The sequence below is a fragment of the Carcharodon carcharias genome, chromosome 16 (assembly GCF_017639515.1).
Source record: "Carcharodon carcharias isolate sCarCar2 chromosome 16, sCarCar2.pri, whole genome shotgun sequence".
In the NCBI taxonomy this organism is placed as follows: Eukaryota; Metazoa; Chordata; class Chondrichthyes; order Lamniformes; family Lamnidae; genus Carcharodon; species Carcharodon carcharias.
Genome location: NC_054482.1, coordinates 115,579,084 through 115,605,884, shown reverse-complemented (window position 1 = coordinate 115,605,884; position 26,801 = coordinate 115,579,084). Strand labels below are relative to the sequence as shown.

General features: G+C 47.9%; 1 protein-coding gene across 2 annotated transcripts in view; it reads left to right on the top strand.

Annotated features, from left to right (window-relative positions):
* The window catches only part of ddah1 (dimethylarginine dimethylaminohydrolase 1), a 222,447-nt gene that overhangs the window by 29,270 nt on the left and 166,376 nt on the right, over positions 1 to 26,801 (top strand). Inside the window, exon 1 of one of the 2 annotated variants that reach the window (XM_041207590.1) lies at positions 647 to 1,033. The exons of the other annotated variant lie outside the window; for it this stretch is intronic. Coding sequence (XP_041063524.1) covers positions 737 to 1,033 — 297 coding nt within the window. The 5' untranslated portion in view covers positions 647 to 736. Of the gene's footprint in view, positions 1 to 646; positions 1,034 to 26,801 lie in introns of those variants that run through there. 2 annotated transcript variants of the gene reach the window in all.

Sequence of the window (26,801 nt, the reverse complement as noted above, 5' to 3'; positions counted from 1 at the left end):
GAGTGAGATAATGATAGACAGAGAGGTAGTGACAGACAGAGAGTGAGATAGTGACAGACAGAGATAGCGACAGAGAGAGAATGAGATAGTGACAGATAGAGAGAGAGAGATAGTGACAGACAGAGAGAGAGAGATAGTGACAGAGAGTGCGATAGTGACAGATAGAGAGAGAGAGATAGTGACAGAGAGTGAGATAGTGACAGATAGAGAGAGAGACAGTGACAGAGAGAGAATGAGATAGTGACAGACAGAGAGATAGTGACAAAGAGTGAGATAGTGACAGACAGAGAGAGATAGTGACAGACAGAGATAGTGACAGACAGAGAGAGAGATAGTGACAGAGAGTGAGATAGTGACAGACAGAGAGAGAGAGATAGTGACAGACAGAGAGAGAGATAGTGACAGTGGGAGATCGAGAGATAGTGGCAGATAGAGAGAGAGATAGTGACAGACAGAGAGTGAGAGATAGTGACAGACAGAGAATGAGATGGTGACAGACAAAGTGACAGACAGAGAGAGAGAGAGAGAGAGATAGTGACAGATGGAGATTGAGAGAGAGGGGTTGTCAGGCAGTGTGAGACTCAGTGTTAAAGGCAGTTATCAGAGACAGTATCAGAATCTGGTCGCTATTTTCCGGTCCCGCCTCTATCCCAGGCAGCGTGAGAGACAGTATTTTAGAGAGTGTGAGCTCTTCACACTCAGCCCGGGCTGTAGACATTAGAGTGAAGCTGGGACCATGGCCGGGACCCTGCCTGTCTTTGGGAGCTGTACCCACGCTGTGGTGAGGGATATCCCGGACTCTCTGGCTGTTGAAGCGCTGCGGATGAGCGGAGGAGAGTCGGTGGATATGGAGAAAGCTCGGCGAGAACACCAGCTCTACACCGGAATCCTGAGCCACAAGCTGGGTTTACAGGTGCTCCAGCTGCCGGCCGACCACAGCCTCCCCGACTGCGTCTTCGTGGAAGACACTGCGGTGGTTTGCGGAGACACCGCTTTACTGACCCGACCCGGAGCTCCCAGCCGGCGCAGAGAGGTAACATGGCCAGTGCCCCCTCCACCCCCGCATCATACCCCCTCCTCCACTCCCCCTCCACCCCCGCATCATACCCCCTCCTCCACTCCCCCTCCACCCCCCGCATCATACCCCCTCCTCCACTCCCCCTCCACCCCCCGCATCATACCCCCTCCTCCACTCCCCCTCCACCCCCCGCATCATACCCCCTCCTCCACTCCCCCTCCACCCCCCGCATCATACCCCCTCCTCCACTCCCCCTCCACCCCCCGCATCATACCCCCTCCTCCACTCCCCTCCACCCCCCCGCATCATACCCCCTCCTCCACTCCCCCTCCACCCCCCGCATCATACCCCCTCCTCCACTCCCCCTCCACCCCCGCATCATACCCCCTCCTCCACTCCCCCTCCACCCCCCGCATCATACCCCCTCCTCCACTCCCCCTCCACCCCCCGCATCATACCCCCTCCTCCACTCCCCCTCCACCCCCGCATCATACCCCCTCCTCCACTCCCCCTCCACCCCCGCATCATACCCCCTCCTCCACTCCCCCTCCACCCCCCGCATCATACCCCCTCCTCCACTCCCCCTCCACCCCCCGCATCATACCCCCTCCTCCACTCCCCCTCCACCCCCCGCATCATACCCCCTCCTCCACTCCCCCTCCACCCCCCGCATCATACCCCCTCCTCCACTCCCCCTCCACCCCCGCATCATACCCCCTCCTCCACTCCCCCTCCACCCCCCGCATCATACCCCCTCCTCCACTCCCCCTCCACCCCCCGCATCATACCCCCTCCTCCACTCCCCCTCCACCCCCCGCATCATACCCCCTCCTCCACTCCCCCTCCACCCCCCGCATCATACCCCCTCCTCCACTCCCCCTCCACCCCCCGCATCATACCCCCTCCTCCACTCCCCCTCCACCCCCCGCATCATACCCCCTCCTCCACTCCCCCTCCACCCCCCGCATCATACCCCCTCCTCCACTCCCCCTCCACCCCCCGCATCATACCCCCTCCTCCACTCCCCCTCCACCCCCGCATCATACCCCCTCCTCCACTCCCCCTCCACCCCCCGCATCATACCCCCTCCTCCACTCCCCCTCCACCCCCCGCATCATACCCCCTCCTCCACTCCCCCTCCACCCCCGCATCATACCCCCTCCTCCACTCCCCCTCCACCCCCGCATCATACCCCCTCCTCCACTCCCCCTCCACCCCCCGCATCATACCCCCTCCTCCACTCCCCCTCCACCCCCCGCATCATACCCCCTCCTCCACTCCCCCTCCACCCCCCGCATCATACCCCCTCCTCCACTCCCCCTCCACCCCCCGCATCATACCCCCTCCTCCACTCCCCCTCCACCCCCGCATCATACCCCCTCCTCCACTCCCCCTCCACCCCCCGCATCATACCCCCTCCTCCACTCCCCCTCCACCCCCCGCATCATACCCCCTCCTCCACTCCCCCTCCACCCCCGCATCATACCCCCTCCTCCACTCCCCCTCCACCCCCCGCATCATACCCCCTCCTCCACTCCCCCTCCACCCCCCGCATCATACCCCCTCCTCCACTCCCCCTCCACCCCCCGCATCATACCCCCTCCTCCACTCCCCCTCCACCCCCCGCATCATACCCCCTCCTCCACTCCCCCTCCACCCCCCGCATCATACCCCCTCCTCCACTCCCCCTCCACCCCCGCATCATACCCCCTCCTCCACTCCCCCTCCACCCCCCATCGCCCCACCTCCACCCCCTCCATACCCCATCCTCTATCACCCCCCACCCCCTCCATCTCCCCCTCCATCCCTTCCTCCATCCCACTTCCCCCAATCTATTCCTCCCTTCCCATTCCCTCCATCCTGTGCCCTCTCCCCCTATTTCTTCTCCCTTCCTCCCTTAAATCTTTCTGCCTCCATCCTTCACCCCTTCTCCATTGTTCCACCCCTTTTCCTTGCCCCCTCAATCCCCCCTGCCTGCCCCCCCCCACCCCCCCCCCCCCCCGGCCTGCCCCCCCCTTCCCCCCCCCCCCTCGGCCTGCCCCCCCCTTCCCCCACGGCCTGCCCCCCCTCTTTCCTCCCTCACCCGCCCCCCTCTTTCCCCCCTCACCCGCCCCCCCTCTTTCCCCTCTTTCCCCCCTCACCTGCCCCCCACACTTCCCCCCCACTCTTCCCCCTCACTCTTCCCCCCTCCCACCCCCACACTCTTAACCCTTCCGCCCCCCAACTCTTCCCCCCCCACTCTTCCCCCCCTCTCTTCCCCCCCCACTCTTCCCCCCCCTCTCTTCCCCCCCCACTCTTCCCCCCCACTCTTTCCCCCCCCCACTCTTTCCCCCCCCCACTCTTTCCCCCCCACTCTTCCCCCCCCACTCTTTCCCCCCCCACTCTTCCCCCCCCCACTCTTTCCCCCCCACTCTTCCCCCCCCACTCTTTCCCCCCCCCTCTCTTCCCCCCCCACTCTTTCCCCCCCCCACTCTTCCCCCCCCCACTCTTTCCCCCCCCACTCTTCCCCCCCCACTCTTCCCCCCCCACTCTTCCCCCCACTCTTTCCCCCCCCATTCTTTCCTCCCCCCTACTCTTGCCCCCCCCACTCTTGCCCCCCCCACTTTCCCCCCCACTCTTCCCCCCCCACTCTTTCCCCCCCCACTCTTTCCCCCCCCCCACTCTTTCCCCCCCCCACTCTTTCCCCCCCCACTCTTTCCCCCCCCCACTCTTTCCCCCCCCACTCTTTCCCCCCCCACTCTTTCCCCCCCCACTCTTTCCCCCCCCCACTCTTCCCCCCCACTCTTCCCCCCCCACTCTTTCCCCCCCCACTCTTTCCCCCCCCACTCTTTCCCCCCCCACTCTTTCCCCCCCCCACTCTTGCCCCTGATGCCCCCTCACTCTTCTGCCCCACTCCTCCCCCACCACACCCCCCAGTCTTCCACCCACTCTTCTACCCCACCCCCCAACTCTTCCATCCCCACCCCCCCAACTCTTCCATCCCCACCCCCCCAACTCTTCCATCCCCACCCCCCCACTCTTCCGCTCCACCCGCCCACTCTTCCCCTCACCCCCCCACTCTTCCCCCCCACCACCCCACTTTTTCCCCACACGCCCCCACTCTTTTCCCCCACCCCACCACTCTTTCCCCCCCCACTCTTCTGCACCCCCTGCCCACTCTCCCCCCCCCAATGTCCCCCTCGTCCCCCCCCACTCGTCCCCCCCATGCCCCCCACCCCCCCCCACTCTCCCCCCCCCACCCCCCACTCTCCTCCCCCCACCCCCCACCACCTCCCCAATCTTCGCCCCCACTCTTCCCTCCAACTCTTCCCCACTCCCCACTCTCCCCCCCACCCTCCTGACCACCCCCACTCCCCTCTCTCCCCCACCTCTTCCCCCCCTCCCGCCCTCACTTCCCCCACTTCTCTCCCCAGCCCCTCTTCCACCCCAGCCCCTCTTGCCCCCTCCTGCCCTCTTTATCCCTCCCCACCACCTTCCCCCCCATGTCCTCCTCTCCTGCCCCTTGCCCCCATTCTTCCTCCCCCCTCTAATGCTCCCCATCTCTGCCCCCAACCCCCTCTCTCCCCCTTTCCTGCCCCTCTTCCCGTCCCTTTTCGCCCCCCTTCCCATCCCCCCTTTCGCCTCCCAACCCGTCCCCCCCTTCCCCCTTTCCCCTCTTCCCTCCCTTCGCCCCCTTTCCCCCTCCTTTCACCCCTCCTTTTGCCCCCACCTTTCCCCCCCTTTTCTGTCCCCTCTTTCTTATCCCCTGTTTCCCGCCTCCTCCCCTACCTGTCCCCTCTTCCCCCCACCCCCCCCCCCCACCCTCCCAACCCTTCCGGTCACCTGTTTTCCCCGCCCACTTCCCATCCCCATCCCCTGTTTCCCCCCACTACCTGTTCCCTGTTTTCCCACCCCCCCCCACCCATCCCCTGTTTCCACCTGTCCTATTCTCTCTTCCCATCCCCTCTTCCCCACCCCGCCCCCCCCCCCCCCCCCCCTCCACCACCTCTTGCCCACCCCCCTCTTGCCCTCCATTCTTCCGTCTTCCCTCTTCCCCTCTTCCTCCACTTTACCCCTCTTCCCCACCCTCCTGCCCCTCTTCTGCCCCTCTTTCCCTTTTTCCCCCCACTTTGGCCCTCCTCCTGTTCTCTTTCCCCCTCCCTCTGCCCCGTCTTCCCCTACTCCCCCCCCAATCCCGCCTTCTCCTCCCTCCCCAGCCCCTCTTCCACTCCGGCCCCTCATGCCCCCCTCCAGCCCCCTTTCTCCCCCCCACTACCTTCCCTCCCCATACCCCACTTTCCCCCCCGCCTCATTCTTCTTCCCCCCCTCTTCCGTTCCCCTCCATCCCCCTCTTTCCTCCCTATCTCTCCCCCTCTTTCGCCCCACTTCCCATCCCCTCTTTCGCCCCCACTTCCCATCCCCTCTTTCGCCCCCCCTTTCCATCCCTTCTTTCGCCCCCCTTCCCATCCCCTATCTTGTCCCCTGCCACCTCTCTCTTCCCTCACCCCTCTTCCCCTTTCCCTCACTCCCTCTTCCCCCCCACCCCCTCTTCCCTCCTGCCCAGTCTTCCACCACCCCTCTCCTGCACCCCCCATACGCCCTTTCCCCCTCCCGTTTTTCTTTTTTTTAACCTAGTTCATCAACAGTCTGCTCTGTGGTTCTCTCCTTCTCTCCCCTTACACACTCTCTCTCATTCCCTCTTCCCTTTCACACACTCCTCATCCCTTGCATTCTCCTGCTCTTGCCTCCCACACTTTCTCCCCATGTCCTCACTCTCCCTACAAGATCCTGAATCATGCATTCATTCAAATGTGTACCTGAAGAATGAGCCCTGTTTCTGCCAGATCCCTGTGAAAATAACACCTTCTTAGGAAGCCAAGTCAATGTTTTTCCACCTCCCCAATTCTGCACTTGGATCTTTGGTTTGATAACTGTCTATTTAAATCTAGTTAATTATTTCCCAGTCAGCTCTTTTTGATCATTAACCAGCTGTGCCCTGGAGTGTACAGTATTTACTGATGCAATGTGGAATTAACAAGATATTTATGAGCCACTGACTGCTTTGAAATTTAAAATGTGATACAATGTATGGTAACATCTTTAGAAATCCTTTATTTCACCAATGTAAAGGGCAGGTGGTAACCAACAATAATTTGTTCTAAAAAACACTTGGAACAAAGTCGCAATTTCACTAAGAAACTGATGACTTTCATGACAATCTCTGTGCCTTTGTTATTAAGCTGCTGAAAATTGGAATCCAAATTTTTTCTGTCATTGGACCTAATGTGGAGGTTGTACTGGTTAAAATACTGAATGTTTAGCTTCCATGTGTGCCTTAGAGTAAGAAGTCATTTAGGACTAACGTTGTGAGGTGGGGGGGGGGAGAAATTTCTTCACTTGAAGGGTTGTGTTGTGAATCCTTGGAATTTTCTATCCCAGAGAGCTGTGGATGCTCAGTCATCGCGACAGAGATCGGTAGATTTTTGGGGCATTGAAGTATATGGGGAGAGCGTGTGAAGATGGAGTTGAGGTAGACTTGCTGAATGGTGGAGCAGGCTTGAAGGGCTGAATGGCCTGTTCCAGCTCCTATTTCTAATGTACTGTGCTCCAGAGTACAAGGCGATGTATATTGTCTACAAGTCTCAGCTGTGTTGGAAAATAACCATTCACGGGATGAAGCTGCTTATTTCATGGATCAAGATTTCAATCTTTGGGATATATTTGTGTGGGATTGTGTTAGTTACATTATGGTCACTGCTGCTAAATAACACCTTGCCAATGCACTTTTCTTTACCAAATATATTGATTCCAGTAAATAATAAGGGGGGAAGTCCTTGAATTAAAGAATATAGAGACACACATAAAGAGTTTGAAAAATCTTTTTAGCAGCTTAACTGCTCTCTTCTAACTGAAATGTTGACCATTCAGTGTTAAATGACTTCTTTAAAACCTAACTTAGTGTTAAGGGCAGGTATAGTATCTCATAAACTGGTGTATCACAAGGATTATAGATCTTTGCAACAATATATCTGCTCCAGAATTGATGCAATCTAATTTAGCAGAACAAGATATCCTTCCTTTCAGGATAAAAGTGCAACATTTGATTTCAACAGTTAGAATTTTTGCTGTGTGGTAACTCAAGCAAATGAGGAACTCATTGGGAGTAACAATTAGGTGAATTATGGTTCATTCCCTTTTAATTGTTTAGGTATGGGTTGCAAGTTCTGCCATTTAGGAACAGGAGAAGGCCATTCAGCCCCTCAAATTTTCCAGTTAACACTTGATGAACAATAAATGCAAATCTTTTCTACTCTCCCAAGCTTTATTCACCATTGTGTTGAGTAGAACAGGTGTGCCAGGGATAATTTTTAAAATGCAAACAAATTAAGCTTCAGATGAAGTGTTGCAGACAGACCCGTGCTAAGTGTTATGAGAAAGATATTGGGGAGACTATAAATGGAGATTCCCTGGGATACAAATTATAGCTATGAAATCTGGCAGAATGGGCTTTGATTTCACAATGGGAAAGGGAAGACTAATCACAGGTTTGTGTCTAATAGAGGTTTTCAATACTTTTTTAAAATATTCATTTGTGGGATGTGGGTGTCACTGGCTGGGCCAGCATTTATTGCCTATCTCTAATTGCCCTTGAGAAGGTGGTGGTGAGCTGCCTTCTTGAACCGCTGCAGTCCCGTGTGGTGTAGGTACACCCACAGTGCCGTTAGGAAGGGAGTTCCAGGATCTTGACCCAGCGGCAATGAAGGAACGGCGATATATTTCCAAGTCAGGATGGTAAGTGGCTTGGAGGGGAACTTGCAGGTGGTGGTGTTCCCATCTATCTGCTGCCCTTGTCCTTCTAGATGGTAGTGGTTGTGGGTTTGGAAGGTGCTGTCTAAGGAGCCTTGGTGAACTCCTGCAGTGCATCTTGTAGATGGTACACACTGCTGCTACTGTGCGTCGGTGGTGGAGGGAGTGAATGTTTGTGCATCATGACAAACTCTGAGAGGGAAATAGTGGAAGACTGTTGAGTTTTTAAACCGGGAATAGCATGAGAGAAGCATTGGAAATTAGAGGCATTTGTCTTTCAACAGATGGTCATTAGAACAAGGAGTATATTATGGTCTATGAGGCAGGGCTGATAGTAAAAGGGAATTAGAGAGATACTTGAGGGGGTAATTACAGAGCAAAAATTCCTGTTGCGAAACAAGTGCTGCACCTTTCACAAAAGAAACCTGCCTTGTTCCGATAAATCATGTTGTGTCACTAACTGTCAGGGATATGTAGTTGCCAAGACAAATAGTGCTTTCAAAGGAGCAGGAAATGGTCAGGAGCTGGCAGGTTTTCTCACTACTCTAACTTCTAGGCTTTTATGAAATCTAGTATTGATCCACCCTTAGTTTCACTATCATCTCTCTGAAGAATTGGGTCACATTTTTTTTCCTGTTGACTCATGGTTCAGGATTTTAAATGACACCTGCGCTAATTTAAAATCTCAAATAATTGGCTCCCATATCCCAAGGTCCAGTGTGGAGGGCAGTTTGTTCATAAAACAATGCTGCGCTTAAGAGAATAAGAAAAGTGAACATGGTCTTTTTTTAAGCCAGGTTGAACAAGGCTTTTCCACCCACTCAGAAGGGAACAATTTTCTTCAACTAATGTATGGTGTCTACAAATTTCTGCTGTGTTTGGGAGGAAAATAAGTCATCCATGAAACGAAACAATTCATTTAATCGAATAAAATGCCTTTGTTTGAAATATATTCAGGTGGGATCATGTGCACAGTTATGTTATCGTCCCTCCGGCATCCTAGCTGATGTTCTATTGTTCAGCCAACATTACTGCAACAGATTATCTGGCCGTTGCCCCATCGCTGTTTGTGGGAGTTTGCTGTGTGCAAATTGGCAGCCTGGTTTCCTATCCTGAAATAGTGACTACACTTCAAACCTACTTGATTGGCTGAAAGCACTTTGGGATTTCCTGAGACTGTGAAAGGCGCTATATAAATGCAAATTCTTTTCTTTTTTTTTCCCTTCAGTACCAGACAGTGTGGTCAGCCAAGATTGTGGATTCAAATTCTCTGGGGTGGGACTTGAAGCTGTAACCTTCCTACACCAAATTGAGAAGGTGAACCCCAAGGCAAAGCTGACACTTTAGAAGGGAAAGAGGAAACTATTTGAAAAGGATATTGCACATCCAGAATTAGAGTTGATAAATCAAAAGTTGCACATTTTCCCAAAATGAAACTTCTGTCCCGCTAGATTAGATTGACCAATATCTGCAATGGGCACATAGATGCACAGATGTTTAATCTTACAAAATAAATTGAATTAAGCCACTATTTTATTTCATCATTAATTTGATAAGGGTGAAACTAAATGTAAAAAGATACAACCTTTCACAGCATTTCAAAAAGTCTGACATTCAGCTGTTTTATTGGCCTTGATTTTAAAGGCTACGGGTAATTGTTCTGATAGCTCTATTTGAATAGTTAGGTCCATGTTGTTTATTACTATCAATGACATTCCTTTCAGCATAAGGTCAGAAGTGGGAATGTTCGCTGATGATTGCACCATGTTCAGCATCATTTGTGACTCCTCAGATACTGAAGCAGCCCATGTCCAAATGCAGCAAGACCTGGACAATATCCAGGCTTGGGCTGACAAGTGGCAAGTAATATTCACGCCACACAAGTGCCAGGCAATGACCATCTCCAACAAGAGAGAATCTAACCATTGTCTCTTGATGTTCAATGGCATTACCATCACTGAATCCCCACTGTCAACATCCTGGGGGTTGCCATCGACCAGAAACTGAACTGTACTGTGGCTACAAGAGCAAGTCAGAGGGTAGGAATCCTGCGGTGAGTAACTCACCTCCTGACTCCCCAAAGCCTGTCCACCATCCACATGGCACAAGTCAGAAGCGTGATGGAATACTTCCCACTTGCCTGGATGAGTGCAGCTCCAACAACACTCAAGAAGCTTGACACCATCCAGGACAAAGCAGCCCACTTGATTGGCACCCCATCCACAAACATTCACTCCCTCCACCACCGATGCTCAGTAGTAGCAGTGTGTACCATCTACAAGATGCACTGCAGGAATTCACCAAGACTCCTTAGGCAGCACCTTCCAAACCCATGACCATTACCATCTAGAAGGACAAAGGCAGCAGATAGATGGGAACACCGCCAGCTGGAAGTTCCCCTCCAAGTCACTCACCATCCTGACTTGGAAATATATCACTGTTCCTTCACTGTCACTGGGTCAAAATCCTGGAACTCCCTCCCTAACAGCACTGTGGGTGTACCTACACCACATGGACTGCAGCGGTTCAAGAAGGCAGCTCACCACCACCTTCTCAAGGGCAATTAGGGATGGGCAATAAATGCTGCATGCACATCCCATGAATGAATAAAAAAAACTAGATTTTAAGCTGCCTGATACATATCTCCTTACCGCCATTATATTTATATCCATTAATATCATGCATCTCCCTCCCCCACCCCACCCCTGCTTCAGTTCATCTTGTATCTTTTTACCAAAACTCTCTTTTGTTATCTCCAGACTTAATAATTCCAATGCTCTTATGGATGGTTTCTCTCAGCTCCCTAAACTTGAGGCCATCCAAAACTCTGCCTCTTCCTAACTTGCACCAAACCCTGTTTACTTGTCACCTCTATGCTTGTTGACCTATATAGACACACAGTCCACCATGGTCACAATTGTAAAAATCACATCTTCATGTTCATATTCCTCCATGGCCTGCCCTATCTTTATTTCTGTAACCTACCTCAGCCATTGAGCCTTCCAACATATCTGCACCACTCCTATTCAAGTCTCATGTGCAAACCCTCCCCTCTTCCCCCATACCCCTCACCCCCACCCCTCCAAAAACTTCCTTCATCCCATTGGCAGCCATGGCTGGACCAGAAGCTCTGGAATTTCCTTCTTAAACCTCTCCACCCCCCTACCTCTCCTTTTTGTCGTCCTTTTTACACTTTACACAGAGGATCTGCAACCAATATGGTGGCTATGTTGAGGTTAGTCAGAGTATAAGATATGACAAATGCAACAGGGAAGGAAATCTGCTGCCTTTACCTGGTCTGGCCTACATGTGACTCTAGACCCACAGCAATGTGGTCGACTCTTAAATGTCCTCCGAACAAGGGCAATTAGAGATGGGCAATAAATGCTGGCCTAGCCAGTGAGGCCTGCATCCCATGAACGAATAAAGAAAAAACATATGGTCACAGTCCGGTTCGAGCAGGACAGCTAGCGCTTTTGAATATTCTTTTTCTCTTCCTTTTTTTCTTTCTTCTCGGTACTTTTCTCCTCCTTGAAGTCTTTATGAACCACCCAAGGGTGTTAGACAGATGTCAGCAAGGATCCACTCATGAGGGTCCTCCTCTTCACCACCTTTGCAATACAGCCCTCCCAAACTTAACCTTTAATACCTCGTTTCAGGGGTGGTCCTGGGGTTCATTGTTGACAAGGCTGCAATGCGCTATCAGGGTTCCCCTTTAATACAAGGTGCCTAATAGCAAGTCAAATTCTTTGTTCAAACTATGGAGAAAAGACCACCCTTTTCATGCCCTTAGAGCAAGCTAATGACGGTTCTGCGTGGTTTCCTTGATCAGTTTGACAGTTCGCTAGGGACACACCAGCCTTTAAACTTACTCAGTCAACATCCCCATTGTCCATTTCTGCAGCTATCAGCTATATATAGCTGCTCATAGATCACTCTTTCAGTTTGATTGTTCCACTTCCTTCTCAAACTATTTCACCACAGAACAATTTGCCATGTTAACAAAAACACCTCATGTCCCACTGGTTAACTTACACAATTTAACAAACAGCTTTGTAAAACAAGGTTAAAAATCAATCCTTTATAATATGGTTATTTATTTAGACATCCACCCCAGTTACTTATGCACTATTGCAGAGACATCATCTGGCCATGCTCCCTCTCCTGGGGCTGTTGCTTCCCCTGCCCTAGGGCAATTATCGAAATATTTATTCCACTTGTTTCTAGTGAAATGAAATCTAATCCTCTACCTTGTTCCAAGCTGAATATCATCTGTGTATATATATATATATATATATATTATATGCATATTCATAATTTCTAACACCTTTTTAAGATGCTGCTTATAACCTACATCTTTACCAAGCTTTTGTCTGTTATCTTTTTGGGCTCAGTGTCCATTTGCATTCTGATGGTCACTTCCATGCAACCCGAAGAATTAGAATGAAATTAGAGACAGTTTGCTGCATTAAAATTGCTATATAAATGCAAGTTGCTGCTGATTGTTGATGTGGCTCAATAACTCACTTCCACTGCTTGCGGTCGTGGGAGTGAGAGAAATACTCCAAACCCATGAGCTCCACAAATGATGGTTAAACTGATAGGGCTGGTGGAGTGACAGGCAATCTTTATTTTTATTCCACAGAATTACTTACCACATTTATTCATGTGTACGAAGTGGGTGACTGGTCACAGGAAGGTCATAGTTTATTTATTTTCTCCAGTTTGATTATTTGAATGCCTTAACCGGATGGATTGATGCATTGACATATAAATAGCACATGCACATTTGAGTTAGTCTCTGGTTTGTGCACTGAATACTGCAATAGGCATCCATGGACATTCACTGATATCCATGCACAGTTCATTTGTGTTCCTTTGGACGATGTTATCTTACTGTCAATGGGCATGTGTTAGGGCTGCAAAATCAGTCTTCCCAGCAATATTATTAATTACATTATAGTTAGAGTGATATCTCTAACAGCAGTGGGTCAGAAAAGTGTGCTGTGATGCAGCACAGTTATCTACAATTAACTTTGTGTTAGCTGGCACTCTACCAACTGGAATTCTTTACCAACCGGAATTTCTGATGTTCCCCCAATACAAATCATCTCTTTATAAACCGGAAGCAATTACGAAGTTATCCAGAACCCGTAACTCTATACTGTATTATTTTATTCTTTAATTTATGTTTTAAAGTGCTTTTGGAAATTAGCTATAAAAAGAATATTGTCTATTACTTGCTGAGTATTTGCATCTTAGTACATGCTGCAAGTATTCCAGCATTTTTTAATTAAAAGGCACCACCCATTCCCCAAACATGCCACATAATAAAGATTTTACTGTACATCTGTTTGTCTGTCTGTTAAAATTACTTACCTCAGTTGACTCAGGCTAAGTGATTTAAACCTGAACCAACTATGGAATCAATAAAAGAAAGAAAGATTTGCTATTTATATACTTCCTTTTGAATATCCCAAAGTTCTTTACAGCCAATTAAGTACTTTTTGAAGCATAGTCACTGTTGTAATACAGGAAACAAAGCAGCCAATTTGCGCACAGAAAGCTCCCACAAATTGCAATGTGATAATGACCAGATAGTCTGATGATGTTGATTGAGGGATAAATATTTGCCTCAGGACAGGAGGGAGAAGTCCTGCTTTCTTCCTCAAAGTTGGGAGGCGGTGGTGTAGTGGCATTATCACTGGACTAGTGTTCCAGAGGCCCAGAGTAATGCTCCAGGGACCTGGGTTTGAATCCCATCATAGCAGATGGTAAAATTTGAATATTTAAAAAAAAACCTGGAATTAAAAGTCTGATGGTGACCATAAAACCACTGCCGATTGTTGTAAAAACCCATCTGGTTCATTAATGCCCTTTAGGGAAGGAAATCTGCCGTCCTTATCTGGTCTGGCCTACATGTGACTCCAGCCCCACAGTAATCTGGTTGACTCTTAAATTCCCTCTGAACGAGGGCAGTTAGGGATGGGCAATAAGTTCTGGCCTACCCAGTGATGCCCACATCCCATGAACGAATAAAATAAAACCAGGGGACTGTCTACATCCACCTGAAAGAGCAGAAGGGGCTTCCATTTAACGTATCATCTGAAAAAGGCTCTTCAGACAGTCCAATGTTCCCTCGGTTCTGAAGCAAAGTTGGGTATCCGCCAATTGCTGGACATCTCACCTCCAATAACCCACCTCTCCCCCCAACATTCCCAGCATTGGTCACCCAGAGCCAATCAGAAAGCAGACTCTTTGTCACCTGATTAGATGGTTCTTGATGAATAAACGTTCATGAAAAGATGGAGGAAAAACACCTTCTTAATGCCCCAGCGATCTCTCTCCTGGGCCTTTGTTCGTAGCAGTGGAGCAATATCTTCAATTCCTGGAAACTCCAAGGCAATCCTGAAGTGTTGGCAACCCGAATCCCAGATGCTCAAGATTTAAATGGTAGATAATGACCTGCGAGTGTGTGAATGAGAAAGACAAGGTGAGGATATTGGAGGCATTTATAACAATTAGCACCAGCTCCTCTTTTGGGTCTCCAGTGCGTGCCCAAACCCAGGAGGCCCCAAGCTGGCCTGAAATTAGGCCTAATGGTAATAATATCAGTGAACTCCTAGCACCTGTTATGTGTCCAGCGTCACCTCCGTTCATGTGGCCAAGTTCCAATTTGGGCCATTTGCCTCACTGTTGCTGATGGCCCCAATGCAAAGTCCTGTGGGAAGAGGAATGGGACAGGGCATTACCACAGGCCCTCGTGAGTGTTCTTTATTAAGTTGCTCATGTCATGTGAGTCTTGCTGGCAAGTACATTGTTTATTTCCCTTGAGAAGGTAGTGGTGAGCTGCCTCTTGAATCTCTGCAGTCCATGTGGTGTAGGTACACCCACAGTGCTGTTAGGGAGGGAGTTCCAGGATTTTGACCCAGAGACAGTGAAGGAACGGCGATGTATTTCCAAGTCAGGATGGTGAGTGACTTGGAGGGGAACTTCCAGGTGGTGGTGTTCCCATTTATCTGCTGCCCTTGTCCTTCTAGATGGTCGAAGTCATGAGTTTGGAAGATGCTGTCGAAGAAGGCTTGTTTCACTGAAGGGTTGTTTCAATGCATCTTGTAGATGGTAGACACTGTTAGGGCACATCGAGGAACTATCCTTTGGTGGTGGTTGTTAGGCTGCAGAAAACCCACAAGAGATCCGAGAGGAGCAGCAGCAGAAGCAAATTTAACCCATCAGTGTCTAAAGGCCGAATAGGTTGGGGCTATTTCTCTAGAAAAATGTGGGTTGAGGAGCGACCGGGCAGAGGTCTGTAAAATGATGGAAGGGTAGATGTAAAGATGACCCTACTTGTGCAGACAACCAAAGCTAGGACCATATATACAACATGGAAGGAACAAATGACTTGCAATCAAAAATCAACTTTCATGACCTCAGGACATCCCAGAGCACTTTACAGCCAGTGAAGTAGTTCTTATTTTAGTGTATTCGCCATTTGTAATGTAGGAAATGCAGCAGCCAATTTGTGCACAGCAAGCTCCCACAAACAGCAATATGATAACACCTGAAAATCTTCAGATGATGTTGATTCAGGGATAAAAATTGTCCATCTTGCGTATAACTTCCCTACTCTCCTTCAATATAGTGGCTATCGGACCTTTCAGGTCCACCTGAGAGGACAGACGGGTCCTCAGTTTAATGTCAAGGAAGATGGTACCTCGAGATGCAACATCTGGCCTCAACCTAGCTCCCCACTTTCCCTGAGCAGTGAAGACCTGAAGCTATTATGCTGGGGGGACCACAAATTCCTGCCCAGCACTCAAGCATTGCAGAACCGTACATCATCCTGTGCACTTTACAGGGAGCATGGTCAATTTGTTTAAAACGTTGAAGCGCATTTGGCGACAATGTACTCAACAATGTCACTATATACTTCTCTTCTAGCTATCAAAATGATGTTTCATATGAGATTAAGACATGTCCTGTTAAATAGAAACCAAAAATGCTGGGAATACTCAGTAGGTCTGACAACATTTGTGGAGAGAGAGAGAGAGAGAGAGAGAGAGTGGGGGCAGGGTTTATGTTTCAAGTCATTCACCCATAGTCAGAACTGTGGATTCACTAACCTGAATCATTAACTCTGTCTCTCTCTCAATCTCTCTCTCTCACTCTCCCTCCACAGAGAGAGAAATAGCATTTTCATAGAATCACAGAAACTTTGCAGTGCAGAAGGAGGCCATTCGTCCATCGAGTCTGCACTGGCTCTCTGAAAGAGCATTCTACCTAATCCAAGAAGATAAGAAATAGAAACAGGAGTAGACCATTCGGCCCCTCAAGCCTGTGCCAATAAGATCATGGCAGAACTTGGTGTGTTTTGAATTCCACGTTCCCATCTAACTCCGATAACCTTTGATCCCCTTGCCTAACAAGAATCTTTCTACCTCCGGCTTAAAAATATTCAATGACCCCAACTCCACCACTTTCTGAGGCAGAGAATTCCAAAGTTGCACAACCCTCAGAGAGAAAAAAATTCTCCTCATCTCTGCGCTAAAAGGGCGACCCCTAATTTTAAATCAGTGCGCTGATACGGGGTATTCCCTAACCTTACACATTAATTCTTTTGGTAGCAATCCAATTCCCTTTTGAATAGCTCGATCGAATCTGCCTCCACCACCCTCTCAGGAAGTTCACTCCAGACTCCAGCTACCCTCTGGGCGAAAAAATTGCTCCTCCCATTATTTTTACTCCTTTTGCTGATTATTTTGAACCTGTGCCCTCTACTGTTTTATTTCAGATTTTCCCGCATCTGTGTTACTTTGTCCTTGTGTTGACGTTCTGTTAAACATGGCCTTTCACCTCTGGGGTTCCAGCAGAAAATGCTGTACCTCAAGTGTACAGAGGGTAAAATGTGATCTGCTTGTCAGGAGGGCATTGGAATAGTCCAGTCTGGAGGTAACAAAGTCATGAATAAGGGCTCTAGCAGCGGATGAGCTGAGAGACTGCCGATGGCATGGAGATGGAAATGGGCGGTCTTCCTTAACGATGGCCCGGATAACACCAGGGTTGTGAACAGCCTGGCTCAGCTTCAGACAGTTGCCAGGAGAGCGGTGCCATTGGTAGCAAGCGAATAGGTTTGCAGCGGGATGGGAGACAATGGGTTTTGATCTTTCTAATGTTTAACTGGAGGACATTTCCGCTCATCCATTACTGGATGTCAGACAAGCAGTGAGGAAATCACAAGAGGTTAATAAATTGAAGTGGTGATGGTAATAAACTGAAAGCTGGTGCTGGTTTATAGGTGTATAATAGTACTATTGTTGACTGATTATCTGTTTCCTTGTAGTTTAGAACTAGTCTCAATCTTTCGCATGAATTTGTCAACATTTCAATAAATAGATAATCAATTTGTACTTCATTGTGTAGCATAGTCATGCAAATCTGTAAAATTAACAAAGGGGTTATTTATCAATAACATCTGATCAAACTTTAGCCTATACTGTACATACTTCTCCCCTTGGAGAAGAAAAGAGTTGACGTTTCGAGTCCTCATAATCCTTCGACTGAACTTGAGTGAGTCCAAGAAAGGGGTGAAATATAAGCTCGAAGGGTCATGAGGACTCGAAACGTCAACTCTTTTCTTCTCCGCCGATGCTGCCAGACCTGCTGAGTTTTTCCAGGTAATTCTGTTTTTGTTTTGGATTTCCAGCATCCGCAGTTTTTTTGTTTTTATACTTCTCCCCTTTCTCATTTGTATATCTTCTTGAGGATTCCTTTTGATGAATTTTATGCTTTTCTGGACAATAGAACAGTCCCATTGAAACACTTAAGAGGGCTGAATTTTACACTGGAGTGGGGTCTAAGAGGGAGGCCATTCAGCCTGTTTGGCTCTGCTGGCTCTTTGAGAGAGCATTTGGGTGGAATTTTATGGCCCTGTCATGACGGGGGCAGGGCTGTAAAACCCCGCCAGTGTAAAATTCCACCTATGTGTATTTAATCCTTCATCTCCACTTCTAATCTGTAACCGTCTATAAATGCTTCATCCTCAAGTATCTATCGAAATCCCTTTTAAAGTTATTTATGGGATTAACTTCCACCACCATTTCAGGTAGAGAGTTCCTGATCCAGCTAACACTGAGTGAAACAATTCCCCCTCATCTGCCTCCTAGATGTTTTGCTATTGACATTATATCTCCTGGTGAATGACTTGCTCGACACAGGGAATAGTTTTTCTCTATATTTTTATTCATTCTCGAGATATGAGCATTGCCCATCCCTAATTGCCCCTTGAGAAGGTGGTGGTGAGCCACCCCCTTGAACCTCTGCAGTCCATGTGGTGTAGGTACACCCACGGTGCTGTTAGGGAGGGAGTTCCAGGAATTTGACCCAGCGACAGTGAAGGAACGGCGATATATTTCCAAGTCAGGATGGTGAGTGACTTGGAGGGGAACTTCCAGGTGGTGGTGTTCCCATTTATCTGCTGCCCTTGTCCTTCTAGATGGTCGAAGTCATGAGTTTGGAAGATGCTGTCGAAGAAGGCTTGTTTCACTGAAGGGTTATTTCAATGCATCTTGTAGATGGTAGACACTGTCAGGGCACATGGATGAACTATCCTTTGGTGGTGGTTGTTAGGCTGCAGAAAACCCACAGAGATCTGAGAGGAGCAGCAGCAGAAGCAAATTTAACCCATCAGTGTCTAAAGGCCGAACAGGTTGGGGCTATTTCTCTAGAAAAATGTAGGCTGAGGAGCGACCGGGCAGAGGTCTATAAAATGATGGAAGGGTAGATGTAAAGATGACCCTACTTGTGCAGACGACCAAAGCTAGGACCATATATACAACATGGAAGGAACAAATGACTTGCAATCAAAAATCAACTTTCATGACCTCAGGACATCCCAGAGCACTTTACAGCCAGTGAAGTAGTTCTTATTTTAGTGTATTCGCCATTTGTAATGTAGGAAATGCAGCAGCCAATTTGTGCACAGCAAGCTCCCACAAACAGCAATATGATAACACCTGAAAATCTTCAGATGATGTTGATTCAGGGATAAAAATTGTCCATCTTGCGTATAGCTTCCCTACTCTCCTTCAGTATAGTGGCTATCGGACCTTTCAGGTCCACCTGAGAGGACAGACGGGTCCTCAGTTTAATGTCAAGGAAGATGGTACCTCGAGACGCAACATCTGGCCTCAACCTAGCTCCCCACTTTCCCTGAGCAGTGAAGACCTGAAGCTATTATGCTGGGGGGACCACAAATTCCTGCCCAGCACTCAAGCATTGCAGAACTGTACATCATCCTGTGCACTTTACAGGGAGCATGGTCAATTTGTTTAAAACGTTGAAGCGCATTTGGCGACAATGTACTCAACAATGTCACTATATACTTCTCTTCTAGCTGTCAAAATGATGTTTCATATGAGATTAAGACATGTCCTGTTAAATAGAAACCAAAAATGCTGGGAATACTCAGTAGGTCTGACAACATTTGTGGAGAGAGAGAGAGAGAGAGAGAGAGCGGGGGCAGGGTTTATGTTTCAAGTCATTCACCCATAATCAGAACTGTGGATTCTCTAACCTGAATCATTAACTCTGTCTCTCTCTCAATCTCTCTCTCTCACTCTCCCTCCACAGAGAGAGAGATAGCATTTTCATAGAATCACAGAAACTTTGCAGTGCAGAAGGAGGCCATTCGTCCATCGAGTCTGCACTGGCTCTCTGAAAGAGCATTCTACCTAATCCAAGAAGATAAGAAATAGAAACAGGAGTAGACCATTCGGCCCCTCAAGCCTGCGCCAATAAGATCATGGCAGAACTTGGTGTGTTTTGAATTCCACGTTCCCATCTAACTCCGATAACCTTTGATCCCCTTGCCTAACAAGAATCTTTCTACCTCCGGCTTAAAAATATTCAATGACCCCAACTCCACCACTTTCTGAGGCAGAGAATTCCAAAGTTGCACAACCCTCAGAGAGAAAAAAATTCTCCTCATCTCTGCGCTAAAAGGACGACCCCTAATTTTAAATCAGTGCCCTGATACGGGGTATTCTCTAACCTTACACATTAATTCTTTTGGTAGCAATCCAATTCCCTTTTGAATAGCTCGATCGAACCTGCCTCCACCACCCTCTCAGGAAGTTCACTCCAGACTCCAGCTACCCTCTGGGCGAAAAAATTGCTCCTCCCATTATTTTTACTCCTTTTGCTGATTATTTTGAACCTGTGCCCTCTACTGTTTTATTTCAGATTTTCCCGCATCTGTGTTACTTTGTCCTTGTGTTGACGTTCTGTTAAACATGGCCTTTCACCTCTGGGGTTCCAGCAGAAAATGCTGTACCTCAAGTGTACAGAGGGTAAAATGTGATCTGCTTGTCAGGAGGGCATTGGAATAGTCCAGTCTGGAGGTAACAAAGTCATGAATAAGGGCTCTAGCAGCGGATGAGCTGAGAGACTGCCGATGGCATGGAGATGGAAATGGGCGGTCTTCCTTAACGATGGCTTGGATAACACCAGGGTTGCGAACAGCCTGGCTCAGCTTCAGACAGTTGCCAGGAGAGCGGTGCCATTGGTAGCAAGCGACTAGGTTTACAGCGGGGATCGGAGACAATGGGTTTTAATCTTTCTAGTATTTAACTGGAGGACATTTCTGCTCATCCATTACTGGATGTCAGACAAGCAGTCTGATAATTTAGCAACAGTGAGGGAGTCACAAGAGGTTAATAAGTTGAATTGGTGATGGTAGAATGACGAGGGGGTAATAATCTGAAAGCTGGTGCTGGTTTACAGATGTATAACAGTACTATGAAAATCCACTTGGTTACTGAATATCTGTTCCCTTGTATTTTAGAACTAGTCTCAATATTTCGCATGAATTTGGCAACATTTCAATAAATAGATAATCAGTTTGTACTTCATTATGTAGCATAGTCATGCGATTCTGTAAAATTAACAAACGGGTTATTTATCAATAACATCTGATCAAACTTAAGCCTGTACTGTACATACTTTTCCCCTTTCTCATTTGTACATCTTCTTGAGGATTCCTTTTGATGAATTTTATGCTTTTCTGGACAATGGAACAGTCCCATTGAAACACTTAAGAGGGCTGAATTTTACACTGGAGTGGGGTCTAAGAGGGAGGCCATTCAGCCTGTTTGGCTCTGCTGGCTCTTTGAGAGAGCATTTGGGTGGAATTTTATGGCCCTGTCATGACGGGGGCAGGGCTGTAAAACCCCGCCAGTGTAAAATTCCGCCTATGTGTATTTAATCCTTCATCTCCACTTCTAATCTGTAACCGTCTATAAATGCTTCATCCTCAAGTATCTATCGAAATCCCTTTTAAAGTTATCTATAGGATTAACTTCCACCACCATTTCAGGTAGAGTGTTCCTGATCCAGCTAACACTGAGTGAAACAATTCCCCTTCATCTGCCTCCTAGATATTTTGCCATTGACATTATATCTCCTGGTGAATGACTTGTTCGACATAGGGAATAGTTTTTCTTTATATTTTTATTCATTCTTGAGATATGAGCATTGCCCATCCCTAATTGCCCCTTGAGAAGGTGGTGGTGAGCCACCTCCTTGAACCTCTGCAGTCCATGTGGTGTAGGTACACCCACGGTGCTGTTAGGGAGGGAGTTCCAGGATTTTGATCCCGTGACAGTGAAGGAACGGCGATATATTTCCAAGTCAGGATGGTGAGTGACTTGGAGGAGAACTTCCAGGTGGTGGTGTTCCCATGTATCTGCTGCCACTGTCCGTTCAAGTGGTAGAGATCACGGGTTTGGAAGCTGCTGTCGAAGGAGCCTTGATGAGTTGCTGCAGTGCATCTTGTAGATGGTACACACTGCTGCCACTGTGCGTCGGTGGTGGAGGGAGTGAATGTTTGTGGATGTGGTGCCAATCAAGTGGGCTGCTTTGTCCTGGATGGTGTCGAGCTTCGTGAGTGTAGGATCTGCACTCATCCAGGAAAGTGGAGAGTATTCCATCACAAAAACTTCTCAAAAGCCTCTCATCAACTTGAAAACCTCTAGGACAAGGGCACTTGACCTTAAGATCAGAGCCAGGCCAATCGGGAGTAAGGTTAGTGTGGTAGACTATTGTACTTTCAACTGGCATCTAAGGCTTGTAGTGAGAGAGAATTCCATACTCCCAATGCTCCTTGTGTGATCCTGAAAATGCTGCAACGAGAGAGACCATTACCTAATTGAGGTTGGCTCATTTCCTTCGGTCAAGATTTATGATTTAAAAGCTTTCGCAATTTATCCATAGGTTTAGAATGCTTTGGTGGAGAGAGGATAGTTATGAATCATTTTGTTAAGTCAAACTGTTTCGGGTATTTATGGTAAAACTGAATTCTAGATAAAAATAATCATTTTTGCAAACAAATCAAAGAACGTCCACAATATTTATGAATATTTTAAGTTGCTAAAACTGAACATTGTATAAACAAGAGCAACACTTGTTTATTCTTTCACAAAATGTGGGCTTCGCTGGCTGGGCCAACATTTATTGCTGTTCCCTAATTGCCCTTGAGAAGGCGGTGGTGAGCTGCCTTCTTGAACCGCTGCAGTCCATGTGGTGTAGGTACACCCACTGTGCTGTTAGGGAGGGAGTTCTAGGATTTTGACCCAGCGACAGTGAAGGAACGGTGCTATATTTCCAAGTCAGGATGTTGAGTGGCTTGGAGGGGAACTTCCAGGTGTTAGTATTCCCATGTGTCTGCTACCCTTATCCTTCTAGATGGTGGTGTTTTCGAGTTTGGAAGGTGCTGTTGAAGGAACCTTGGTGAGTTCCTGCAGTGCATCTTGTAGATGGTACACACTGCTGCTACTGTGCGTCGGTGGTGGAGGGAGGGAATGTTTGTGGATGTGGTGCCAATCAAGTAGGCTGCTTTGTCCTGGATGGTGCCAAGCTTCTTGAGTGTTGTGGGAGCTGCACTCATCCAGACAAGAGGAGAATATTCCATCACACTCCTGACTTGTGCCTTGTAGATGGTGAACAGGCTTTGGGATGTCAGGAGGTGAGTTACTCACCACCTCTGACCTGCTCCTGTAGCCACAGTCTTTATATGGCTAGTCCAGTTAAGAAAAATTCAGCCTAATGAAATGCAACCAAAAATATGGCAAACTGACAAGTAGCAGCTAATATCTTTTGGCTAGTTTATGTTTTGCAGGTCATCAGCTGAAATCAGGGCCATATCACTATTCTATTTGTGCAAAAAACCTAAAGTCTATGTTAATGGACTGATTAATGCTAAGTGCATCATTGGCTTTGTTTCAAACTTACAGAACTATGAGGTGCATTGTTCCACCAATACAGTATATTTTAATTATAATACCAGCATGTAACGTGTCTGCATTCACCTGTGTCAAAACAAAATTCTTGTAAAAACATAATGCACTCAGTAACCTTTTTAGCATTGCTACCCTGCTATCTTGCAGTCATTTATCCCTCTGCACTAATTTCTTGGCGCTATTTGTTGAATCGTTGAAGTTTACATATTTTCTATTTTTATATTTCACTTCCCTTGATGCACATTTTCTCACAACTTTATCTGTCCATCCATGTGGTCTTCATTTCTATGGCAACTTTCACAAGCTCAGGATTTACAGCCAAAAAAAAAATGTTGGCAGGGACACTGGTGGATGCTCCTTCATCTTCTTCAAAATAATCCCAAACGCACCTGACAGCACAGATGGGACCTCAGTTTAACATCCCATTGGAAGGGCAACATCTCACACAGTGCAACTCTCCCTCAGTAATGTCCTTCTGACACTGCAACTCTCCCTCAGTAATGTCCTTTTGACAGTTCAGCACTCCCTCAGTACTGACCCTCTGACAGTGCAGCACTCTCTCAGTACTGACCCTCTGACAGTGCAGCACTCCCTCAGTACTGACCCTCTGACAGTGCAGCACTCCCTCAGTACTGACCCTCTGAAATTGCAGCACTCCCTCGGTGCTGACCCTCTGACACTGCAGCACTGCCTCGGCACTGACCCTCTGACGGTGCAGCACTCCCTCAGTACTGACCCTCTGAAATTGCAGCACTCCCTCGGTGCTGACCCTCTGACACTGCAGCACTGCCTCGGCACTGACCCTCCGACAGTGCAGCACTCCCTCGGTACTGACTCTCTGACACTGCAGCACTCACTGCCTGGATTGTAGGCTCAGGTTGAAGGTCATATAGTCTGCTTAGCAATGAAGAGATTTCACTACAAGCACACATGAACAAGTGATCAAGAAATGTAAAACCCCCATGCACACCTAGTCCTTACCAAAACTGCTGCTGCTCATAACATTCAGAACCTTGACCATTGCTGACCTTAACTGTTCCTCAGCGTTGCCAAAGCTCCAGTCCATACTCTTGTGACTTGAACAGTGAACTTTCCCAGTTCCCCCCTTCACCTGCAGCACAACCCCCAGGTATTCCAAACTCTGCAGCCTGAGGCCTTCCTTGTACAAAAGTCTCTCTTCTCCCCCACAAACATATGCACAAATAGATAAAAGCACTAACACTCAGACTTGAAACGTCTGCCTTTCTCTCCACAGATGCTGTCAGACCTGTTGAGCTTTTCCAGCAATTTTTGTTTTTGTATGCACAGATAGGTTCAGAGGTTGGTGAAGTTGGTATTTATTACCCCATCCCGAGCTGCCTGTGAGGCTCATGATATAATTTATTTTAAAATGAGTTTGACCTAGTGCACCAAGTCTCATTTACCATTACCCCTCTACTCACTGACCTTCATTGGTTCCTGGTCCAGCAAAGCCTCAATTTTAAAATTCTCACCCTTGTTTCCAACTCCCTCCAATCCCCCTCCCCATCTCTAGAATCTCCTACAACCCTCTGAGATTTCTACATTGCTCTAATTTTGGCCCCTTGGGTCTTCCTGATTCTCATCACTCCAACGTTGGTGGCCGTACCTTCAGCTGCCTAGGTTCTTGGCCCATGGATTTCGCTCTCTAACCTCTCCAACTCTTTTTTTTAAGACTCTTTGTAAAACCTAGCTCTTTGGACTGAGGTGTTGGTCACTTGCTCCAATATCCCATTGTGTGGCTCTGTGGCAAATTATGTTTGATAATCACACCTCTCAGGTGCCTTGGGGCGTTAAAGGTGGTATTTAAATGCAGGTCATTGCTGTAATGGCAAGATAGTCAGATCTAGTACCCAGGGACAGGGAAATAACACAAGTTACAGTGACTCAGAGAAAGGGACCAAGTCTTCTCTAACCCAAGCTTTTCTTAGAGGCCAGGATTTTACAGCCCCTCCCACCCAGCAGGATATCACTGTCGCGCTGAACTGAATGGAGATTTAAATGGCATCAGGCGGGTGGGGGAGAGACACGTCGCGGCGGGACCATAAAATCCTGGCCTCTGTTTGCCTTATTGCAGTGGCCTTCAGGCTGGGGTACACAGACGGCATTTATACACGACTGTCGGGGCCTCTTCTGTGCCTCGTCTACAACAAGGAGTGAGTCTGATGTAGCAGCTTGTGGCTGAAGGTTCGGAGCTACTCGCCCCCGCCTTGTGCTGTACCTACAGAGTACCTCATCACTGGAATTCGGGAAGTGTCCTCCCGTTACCAGTAAGGGCTGTGCATTTACTGGCCGAGATGAATAGACCCAGCATTGCACTGCCTAAATAACTTGTCACTGTTTCTACAGCCTGTGATTACGAAAAAAAGAGAATAACATTCACTATTGTGCTACACTGTACAATGGCTTTTGTGTGTTTAGATCTGGCACAGCTGGTTGCTGCCTTTAGAAAAGTGATTTTTTTTTAAAAAAAACTCTTCCTCTATTGAGAATACGGCGATTGGAATTCCTTCTTAGTCTGCCCAGTAACCGGATTCCATCGTCCGAGCAGATAGTCCAAGCAATGAGTTTCCAGGCCGCTTGTCACTCACATTACAGACTTGTCCACAGTTGAATCCTTTAATAAATCTTTGACCATATGCTGATGGGTTTGTTGTGAAAAATTTAAATTTTAAAGAAATGCATATTCGTTTTGTTAGGAATGACTGGTCAACATTTTTTTTCATTAAACGATTGTCATTCGACTGGAAATGTCTGTTCTGTTGAAATCAATTTCTCAGTTGTGGGGAAGAATATCAATAAACACCAGTAAATATTAAATTGGCTGAGAATTGTTTATGATTCATGGTATCTTCGACAGCACCTACCAAACCCACGACCACTACCATCTAGAAGGACAATGACAGCAGATAGACGGGAACATCACCACCTGGAAGTTCCCCTCCAAACCACTCACCCTTCTGACCTGGAAATTGTTTTTTTATTATTTGTTCATAAGATGTGGGCATCTCTGGCTGGGCCAGCATTTATTGCCCATCCCTAATTGCCCTTGTTCATAGGGCATTTAAGAATCAACCACATTGCTGTGGATCTGGAGTCACATGTAGACCAGACCAGGTAAGGACAGCAGATTTCCTTCCCTAAAGGACATTAGTGAACCAGGTGGGGTTTTTTTTATATGACAATCGGCAATGGTTTTGTGGCCGATTTTTTTAATGAGTTCAATTCAATGGCATCCAAGGGCGGGAAGAGGTTTCTGTTGTTCAATAAAAAATATAAAAATGTATGGACAGAATTTTCATCATGTATACGTTCAGGCGACAGATTCTGTTGCATGGACGTTTTTTTCCCCCAGATTTTAAGATCTTTAGTTATTTCTTTTTAAATGCTTCAGCCCCCTGAGGTGGCTCTCTGCCTTCAGGGAGCTTCCATTGCGCGCTCCACCATGCCCGTGCTTACATCAGTGTCCGCCCTCCGCCCGCCCCCCCCATCCCAGCAGCGCTGACCATTTCAGCGTGTGTTTCACGCTGGCAGGCCGCTAATTGGCCAGCCATCACGAAATGGTGGCCGGGGGCCGATTGTGGGCGGTGGTCCATTACCAGGCCTGCCAATTGCACCCACACACCAACCTAAAAACCTTGCCCAATGGAGTTTATAACAGCTCATCACATTCTACAGCCCCATAC